The sequence below is a fragment of the Electrophorus electricus genome, chromosome 19, assembly GCF_041902795.1.
Source record: "Electrophorus electricus isolate QZ-2024a chromosome 19, ASM4190279v1, whole genome shotgun sequence".
In the NCBI taxonomy this organism is placed as follows: Eukaryota; Metazoa; Chordata; class Actinopteri; order Gymnotiformes; family Gymnotidae; genus Electrophorus; species Electrophorus electricus.
In genome coordinates, this window is record NC_137515.1 from 18,605,353 (window position 1) to 18,615,000 (window position 9,648).

Sequence of the window (9,648 nt, forward strand, 5' to 3'; positions counted from 1 at the left end):
GTATTTTGCTTGGTGGTCGATAAAGGTCAGCTATTGCCGTAAATCACGGAGAGTGCTGTGAGGAGCGTGTTTACCAGGAAGATAGCAGGACCAGACAGCATCTGCAGGACAGTCCTAAAAGCCTGCACAGACCAGCTAGCCTCGGTATTCACTGACATCTTTAACCTCTCCCTGATGGATGATATCGTCCCATCCTGCTTCAAACGGTCCACCATCGTCCCTGTCCCGAAGAAAACTCGGCCTTCCTATCTCAACGACTACCGCCCTGTTGCCCTCACATCAGTTGTGATGAAGTGCTTTGAAAAGCTGGTGAGAGACTTCATCACATCTTCACTGCCAGCCTCCATTGACCCACTGCAGTTTGCATACCACCACAACCGCTCCACTGATGACACAATTGCACATTTGCAATCAGTACGGGTGGGCAACTATGTCTCATCCACCCTCACCCTCAGCACTGGAGCTCCTCAGGGTTCTGTCCTAAGCCCCCTGCTCTACTCACTGTACACCTACGACTGTGCAGCCACTTCCAGCTCCACCATCATTGTCAAGTTTGCTGATGATACCGTTGTCATGGGCCTGATCTCGGAAAATGATGAGAGGGCCTACCTGGAGGAGATTAAACACCTGGAGAACTAGTGCCAGGAAAATAATCTCCTCCTAAATGTCAGCAAGACAAAGGATCTGATTGTGGACTGCAGCAAGAAGCAGGAGCAGCACTACCAACCTGTTGGGATCAACGGAACCACGGTGGAGAGAGTAGACAGTTTCAGGTACCTTGGAGTTCACATCTTGCAGGACCTGTCCTGGTCCCGCCACACCAACTCCCTGGCAAAGAAGGCTCGTCTTTACCACCTCATACGCCTAAGAGACTTCAGACTGCCCTCCAAGGTGCTTGCATCTCATGGGGAACATCACAGTCTGGTCTGGGAACTGCACCAAGCAAGACAGACAAACTCTCCAGAGGGTGGTGCGTTCAGCAGAGTGCATCACTCATATGGAACTTCCTGACCTGCAGACCAACTACTACAAGCGGTGCCAGACCAAGGCCAGGAGGATTGTGAACCCCACCCATCCCAACAATAGGCTCTTCTCTTTGTTGAATTCAGGGAAGTGCTTTCGCTCCCTGAAGACCAACACAGAGAGACTGAAGAGGAGCTTCTTCCCGTAGGCCATTCGGGCCCAGAATCAGGGCAACTGATGGAACTGATGGGTCTACTCTGCATATGATGTCCACAATAACATCATAAAAAATACTGTAAAAAACTGTAAATTGTACATTGTAAAAACTGGACATTTTACATTGTATATATGCATAGTATACATCCTGTCACGGGGCGCTCCCCCACGAGTCATTTGGTACGGCCTGCCGCATGTAGGGGGGGGTTCACCCTCTTTTGTAGCCACGCCCTCCGTGATGGCAGGCACCTGCACAGGGTTTAACGTTGAGTGTTTGTCTATTTAAACCTCCGTCAGTGTGTGCCTCCTTGTTGGTCATTATTGCTGTTGACGTCGTTTGCTTATGTCACGTTGATTGTTTATATAGTCTCCATTGTTAGTGTTTAACTGTTTGTGTTCATGTTCAATGTCGTCACTATGTGTGAGTGCCACCATTGTCATTCGTGTTTAATGTCAATAAATGTTTCACCACGTCAAGGGAGTCTGTGTGTCCTGCTCGACGCCCTGCGGCACTCGGGCCAACGTTACTCATCCCCGCTTCATTCATCATAACATATTTATTTGTTCATTAAACTGCATTCCATTTCCCTGTATCTCCTCAGCCACGGACAGAGCAGTTACAAAAAGCATTTCACTGCCACTTATACCATGTATGACTATGTACGTGACAAATAAACTTTGAATTTTGAACTTTGAACTTTGAAATGTAAATGTAACATTGGTGTTTTCACCTAGCTCGGCCTGGCTTTGTCCCAGTGGTGAAAACATGTGAAATGTGAGGTGAGCACAGTAGGGAGGAGGGAGAGCTATAGTCACAGAAACGGGACCTTTTACGAGAAGTAGATAATGGCTGTCATCTGGTCTTTATTATTTCTGTTGAACTAAGACAGCAGTTCCTGCACATAGCGTGACGTTCTTGACTTTCTCATGGCTTGTCCTCTGCAGTCCTGGTCTCCTCTCTTTGTCTCCTTATGTCTTGTCTCTCTTTAGGCTTTCACCTATGTAGCTCCATCTGTGCTTGAAAACATTAAGGAGTTCTCGTTCGAGCCAGAAATCCAGGAAGTGCAAGAACACCAGTGAGGTAATATGTTTTTCTGGCCTGAGCTCTCAAGTGTTTTACTAAGAAATCATGAGTTTCACTTTTTGTCACCACAATGTAGAAGAGCAAAGAAGTGGCCACGTTCAATGTATAATATAAATCACAGGTGCATTCGAAATGTCACACTACATACTGAACTCAGCAGATACCCCTTGCACAATACAGCCCATTTAACCCCAGCGTCTTCACTAACTCCACTCTGTTTCCCGCTTTGCTTCTGACCTATGAATTCCAAATGTCCTATTGAGGAAATGCTAATCCATTTATAGAACACAGGACGTCTGTGTTGGTGGTGGTGATGGTGGTGGTGGTGATAGTAGTCGTGGTGGTGGTGGTGGTGATAGTGTTGTTGGTTTTGGTGGTGGTGATGGTGGTGGTGGTGGTGTTGATGGTGTTGGTGTTGATGGTGGTGGTGTGCGTGTTGATGGCGTTGGTGATAGTGGTGGTGGTGGTGATAGTGGTGTTGGTGTTGGTGGTGTTGGTGTTGGTGGTGTTGGTGGTGGTGGTGGTGTTGGTGTTGGTGATGTTGGTGTTGGTGTTGGTGATGGTGGTGGTGATAGTGGTGGTGGTGGTGTTGGTGGTGATTTCTTCTCTTAGCTCTGGCAGTTTGGTCTGTTCCTTGCCACGTCCACAGGCTGGTGGGTGTGGAACATGTGGGTGAGTCCCAGCAGCAAAACCTCTGCCTCTCTACCAGTCACACAGCCCATGTGGCTGTGGCGCTGCTCTGCTCAAAGCACACGCCTACCTGCCGCTCTCAAACGCCCTGGGCACCTGACGAACCTGACAAACCTGACGAACGGCCTGTCCCCAGCACCCCGCACCCCCCAAATATCAGGCTTCCGGTCCTACCATTGATCTCCCTTCTCCCATCTTGGCCACATCAGTCAGCCAGGGAAGTGTGCTTGCTCAAGGCTACATTCACTGTTTTTGCCTCCCCCACTAATATACTTCTGGTGTGGGCATGTGGGTGGGGGGTGGGGGTCTTGGGTTGATTAATCCTGCATATGAATCTTTGCAGACCCATTTTGCCTGCACAGATCCTCTCAATTTGAGTGCTGATTTGAATCGGATCGAGTCGGCATCAAATGTTCTGAGCAGTAGCAAAACCTTATGTCCCCGTATGGTGCTAATCGGAGCACTGGTATCAGATTAGAGGTCATGTCGGAGGCATGGCTGACACACTTGCTATAATGTGCAACAGGACCTGAAAGCTAGTGTTGAGTTATAAAGATAGTAGATAGTAAAGATAGTAGGGCTGATGTCCTTCTGGGAGTTCTCTTGGAGTAGGGTGCTTTCTGTTTCCTAAAGCACTCCTAATGAGTCAGGCATGGGGATTATATGTTTAGTTACTTAAGTGGTGATGTGAGCAGCTACATTCACTTATCAGGAGATATGAAGTGAGGGACTCTGATAAAGTGCTTCGGAATGTGTTGCCTTATTTTGAATGATATTTTTTAGTGTTCTTAAAAAGATGCGCTGAACTAATTGTAACTTCACCTTTATCTAGTGCAGCTGTAATGTCTACTATCACAGAATAACATGTCTACTAGGTGTCTACTATCACAGACTTGGACATTGTCTTCATGTACATAAAACAAGATGCTTATTGGAAAAGAACCTAGAATTGTAAAACATTTTTTGGGTTTTACACTCATGGGTTTTTTCTGTTGATGCTATTAGTAAATTCCTTTATTGTTTCAGTGAAGCAACTGCTATTCTCAGTGTGGGGATAATTGGTGGTGGTTGAGGGGGCATTTATAGGAATAGCCTAGGAATGAAATTCTCTCATGTCAGTCTCATGCGCTTGTAGTGGTGAGGATTACAGGAGTATTTGATCTTGTATTTTAAGTTTATGTATGATTCTGACTGCTTGCCTTGTTTGGTGCTGTTAATAAGTTGTATTGAGACAAAAAATGAGACACAAATTGTTGTCCATCCTAATAGATACTGTACTTACGTTTATGGCATTGAGCAGATGCTTTTACACAAAGCAACTTATAATCATGACTGAATACAACTTGAGCAATTGAGGGCTGAGGGCCTTACTCAGGGGCCCAACAGTAGTTCAGTGGATCAATGTCATTTTTCCCCTTCCTCTCTTTACTCCTGTCCTGTTATAAATCAGTATATTCTATATATTTTGATGATGATGATGATGATGATGATCATTGAAGTTATAATAAACCTATAATATCTTGCCCTCTCATCTAATATCTCTAAAGTGCGTTAAAGATTTTCAGTGCATTAGTCAGGTGTTTCCCAAATGGACCACATGTTTGCTCAGACCCAAGCAAACTAGAACCGATCTAGAACCCTAAACACCAGGTACACTTGAGCTGGGATCTGAACCGAAAACTGGACTGTTTGAAGTTATATTTACATGTTTATGCATTTGGCACACACTCACCCAGAGTGACTTAGAATTTCACTCATCTTACAGAAGCAGGTGTATTTAGTGTTAGGAATTCTGCCCAGATGTGGGATTGAACCCCTCTCCCCAACAGGAGCAGCAGCGATGTTATTTAAGAATGCTGGAAGAATGCATGTTCATTCAGATATGGACTTTCTCACTAATGAAACTACAACCCCCCCCCCCCCCCCCCCCCAAAAAAAAACCCCTTTAAAAACCTTTAAGAAGCATAAACTTAAAATCATATGTTTAATGCTTTTAGGCTTTCATTCTGATTATTATATCCTGAACGTGGGGGTACTTTACTGAAGTGAACACTTGCTGAGAAAAACTGCTGACCCATTCAGAGCATTTGATGTTAAACTCATGAACAGTTGTTCCCTCAGATATGTTTAGCAGGGTAAAGGGAACATTGCTCAGCACTAAACAGGCCTGCTTGTGTGCCTCTGAAGATGTCATTGGACATTGATAAAGGCATGTGAAACCTTCCAAAACACCCTTGCACTCCACATTTTATTACTTTGCGTTTTCAGAAATGTGAGATATGGTTTATGACAAAATAGCAGTTGCTTACCTGTTTGTTGCTGATTTATGTGAAATTCTATGACCATGCCACAATCCCTATTGTCTGAGCTGCCTCCTTAGAGTGGTCGGTTTGGTTGTTGTTTTCCAGGCCCTGTCTCATACTGCTGTCATGTTCTTGAAATCCAGCGGCAGCGTGAGGTCTGTTGTAATGATTGCAATTTAGGGGTATGTTTTGTTTGGAATATATTTGTTCATGTCAGTCACTTTATCCAAGTAAATAGACTTTACAAATATAGTGTTTGAGGTATGTAGGTGCATAGCAAACATGAATACAGATGTAACCTTTAACATTTGGTATTCAAGTTTATTTTGTAACTGCTTAGATCAGTTTATCAGGTTTCAACTAGTGTTGCACCTTAGATTTCATTCTAATTATTTTCCAGGAAGAGAAAGAAAAGATCGTCTGTTTTACAGACAGAACACGTGGCATGAGCACAAGTCCAGGCCCGTTTTGTTGAAGATTCTCAGTTCCACATGTAAATGGTCTTTTGAGTTGTGACGTGTTTGTACGCAGTGGAAACACTCGTACTTTGCCATTCTGGTTAATCGATTTGGGATCGTGTATAAAGCAGTTTTCAGATATGCTGCTCATGGGTTTCGATGTGGTTGTTATTACTGCTTTGTCCTTTGAAAGACTTCTTCCATAGTTTTATTTTCCCCTGAAACCTCAATTATTGTGTCTACTAGTGCATGTAAGTTGTCTGTTTATGTTCATTAATCTGGTAATGACATTGTAGCAGGACTCAGTAAAGGCCTGGCTTAGATCACAAACGTCTGGGGTATTTCACATCACGTCACTGCAGTCGCCTGTATAAATATTCTAACCAACGTTAAAGGGTTCGATTAATCGGATTTGACATCTGCAACCGAACTTTAAATTTTGCAAAGAAATGGCCAAAGGCAGCTTGGACAGTAAGTTTTCTTTGGCATTTCACTCGTGCGAAACATCTGTTTTGTTGCTATAGCAAATGCATTCTTTGGCTTCGCCTCACTTTATTTCTTGGAAATCTTGCAATGTGAATGGCCTTTTAATTCAAACGTCTACCATAGTAAGCAGTTGGTGGTAGTCCATTGTTGACATGCGATGGGTTTGCTCCCACGTCTATGGCAGCTGCCCCCATGTCTCTGAGAAGACTCCTCCTTGGACCTGGGACTGCAGCTTCAGGACAAAGGCATTAACTAAAGGTAACCGGATCCAGAAGTGTTTGTTCTTGTTGTCATTTAGTAATTTCATGAAAATTAATTTCACTTCTGACTATGACAAAGATTCTGTGGTCATGGGGAACGTGGACTGTTTTCTCATCAGGTTATTGACTGCAGAACGACGTATGCGCTGGGAGGCCATACGCTGCTGCGTCTCCAGTGACCACCTGTCGTTCATTGGGAACACTTAACGGACCACCGTGGCACCGGTGAGATGTTTCTGCTCTTTGAAATAACAGGTTTGATTTCCACCGAGAGGCCACAAAGTTTTCTCCCGGTTGTCAGTGCATGCGTTAGCCTGTCTGCTTTTGCTTTTTCTGAATAATAACAATAATAATAATAATAATAATAAAAAATGAAAAAACCTACATGTTTCATAATGTTCTGTAACACCAAGTACACAGTGGGACACTTGCAAAATGTTAAAGATACCATGAAGCCCCCTACCCAGGACTCAAAGCCAGGGCTGACAGGAAGTAAACGTGAGCTCTGAACACTGGACCAAAGTGCAGCCAGAGAACCCATTAACCTTCCTAAGTGATGGTCTTCATCACATACTATTACTGCATTTAAAGAGAATTGGTACTAAAAAAGCGGAAATTGAGAATTTCAGCTTGTCTTTTAATGTATGAAAACAGACTAAGTTTCAGGAAAACAAGTCCAGAGATTTATTAAATTTTCATGCTTCAATTGAAAAATATATTTGTGATAAACATTCTGTATATAATTTTATGTACATGAAACTATAGGAAAATAGATACTAAAATTCTTTGGTTCATTACAAAGCTTGTGATTATAATATCTTTTAGAAAAAGAACTTGAATTTTCATGTCATCTTCCATGTTGGTACAATTAAATCTGATTAAAAATAATAAATCAATTCAAAATGATTAAGATTAGCTTCTTCAGAGAGCACAACTGAAGCCCATTATTACTTGAACATGAAACGCATACAATAAAGGACAGTGTCTTCTAAAGACGGCCTTGTTTATAAGACCAGTTTTATTTACTGGTCAACATGGCAACTGATTGAGTTTGAACACTTCCTGAGATGCACCTGGTGTAGCTTTGTTGCTAGCTGCTGCTGCCTTAAACATAGAAATGCTATCTTAAGAGCACAAACTGCCCCCCCAAAAACCCACCTAAACCATATATGAAATATAGAACATTCCTCCTCTTTTGCTATGAATCTTCTCTCTCTCTCTCTCTCTCTTTCTCTCTCTCTCTCACACACACACACACTTTTGTCTCATCCTTAGGAAAGAAGTCTTTGTCCTCTGGAATTACTCACAAAAACCAATTAAAAAGCCCAAAAAGATGAATGAATCCGTCATGCACTAGGCTGAGTAGCCTATTAGAATGGGGATGCCGTTCAAATCACAGCCCTCACATCAAAGAGACTTTCAGAAATGCTTCTCAAAACAGCTAATACTGCCATTGAATCAGCTGATGCTTATTCAAAGCAACTTGCACAGAGGGCAACGTGGGTGGATTAAAGTCCAACCTTAACAGTGCCTTCTGTGTGCATGACCTTTGAACTCCACGCTGCATCTTTTCTACTCATCTTCCTGCCTCCTTCGGTAGATATTTTTTGGCAGAGTCACGTGACTCATTCAGAAGTACGTGTGATGTGACCCTCAGTAGCTGTATGGGTAAGGTGACGTGACCCTCAGTAGAGCTGCAGATAAAGCGATGTCGCACCAGTTTTCCACTTGTGTACCGTGTCGGTAATGACGGTCCGGCACAGCGGACAGGTCTTTTCCTGGTTAATCCACAGTGCGATGCATTCCTCACAAAAGATGTGCTGTCAAAAAGATTTAAAAAAAAAAAAAAGTTAACCAAAAAAAAAAAAAAAAAAACACACAACCCAAAGACTAAATTTAAAAATAAACTATATTTAACACTGTTGGCAATTTATAAATTGCTGCCTCTCAAACTTTTTACACTTCCCAATTACGTGGACCAATTGTTTCACTCACTGTTGTGCATCAACTACTCCAACAACAAATGACTGCACCAGTGCAGCGGAGGCCAATCAATATTACTGCAGAGAGCACATCACGTGTTGCCGGGGGGTAAAGAGGCTCGCCGTCTCACCTGACACAGGAGGACCCGGGGCTGCCTGAACTCCGCCTGACAGATGGGGCAGATATTGCCCACCTCATTGCACTGGGACTGCACAGCAGGAGCGCCGTTCACCTGCGCAGGTGCAAAAGATGTAACCAGCTGTCTGAAGACAAAATGCTTGGAGGAGGCAAGACACTTCACTGCATTTGTGAAGTAGTTGCATCGCTATATTGAGAGCAGATGTTGAGCAACGCTAAAAGCATGCTAGTAAATTACCACTGTGAAGTGGGAAATACCTCATAACTGAGAAAGTTCCGCATTGTTTTCTGTAGGGACCCCCACTGACCATAAAATCCTAAAAGCTAAAGGAAAATGGAATCACAATTTAATTACAACATAAAAGTTTACGCTATAGTGACATTAGTTGGTGTAGAAGCCATAAATATGGAGAACAAAAACCATCAGTCCACTAGAGCAAAAAAATTAAGTACAGTGGCTCAGACAATTTAACCCGATCCCCTGTGCCAAATTCCTATTTATCAGAGCAAACATCCTGTAAAATGACAGATGTAGCAAAGGAGCCGTAAGACCTTTTATTCTTACCTTGAAAATTAGGTAAAGCAGGGCTAGAATCACACCCAAGGTCAATCCCACAGTCCCGTCCACTTCCGGGGAACTAACCAGGTAGCGGAACCATGGAGGCACTGGTGCAATCACCTGGTATACCTGACTGAGCTCCTCTAGGAACATGTACCACTGGCCCTACAGAGCACAGAATAGACACTGAAACCCCCCCCGCCACAGTAAAACTACCCGACGTCAGAGTCACAGGGTGAGTCGTACCCGTCTCCTGTATACCATGACTGCGGAGGGTAGGAGGAGAATAAGGCACTTGAATCCCATGCAGAGAAACTTCAGAATGAAACTGGTCACGCCAACAGCCCATAAAACCTCCCAGAAGTCCAGGGTATCAACTTGGGGACTGAAGAGGACAAGGCTGAGCGTGGAAGAAGCAGGCAATGTCAGACAACATGACACAGTCCTGTTCACGTTCACATTAACCCGTCTAAAGCAGGCACCACTATGCCAAAGTCGCCCGCGTACA

At 43.6% G+C, this 9,648-nt stretch overlaps 1 protein-coding gene across 1 annotated transcript in view; it reads right to left on the reverse strand.

Annotated features, from left to right (window-relative positions):
* Window positions 1-7,120: 7,120 nt before the first annotated feature.
* rnft1 (ring finger protein, transmembrane 1) overlaps window positions 7,121-9,648 on the reverse strand; it is a 4,305-nt gene continuing 1,777 nt past the window's right edge. The window contains exons 5-9 of the mRNA XM_027022110.3: window positions 9,387-9,540; window positions 9,147-9,305; window positions 8,840-8,905; window positions 8,574-8,675; window positions 7,121-8,280 (exon numbers count right to left, since the gene is read on the reverse strand). Coding sequence (XP_026877911.2) covers window positions 8,146-8,280; window positions 8,574-8,675; window positions 8,840-8,905; window positions 9,147-9,305; window positions 9,387-9,540 — 616 coding nt within the window. The 3' untranslated portion in view covers window positions 7,121-8,145. The remainder of the gene's footprint in view (window positions 8,281-8,573; window positions 8,676-8,839; window positions 8,906-9,146; window positions 9,306-9,386; window positions 9,541-9,648) is intronic.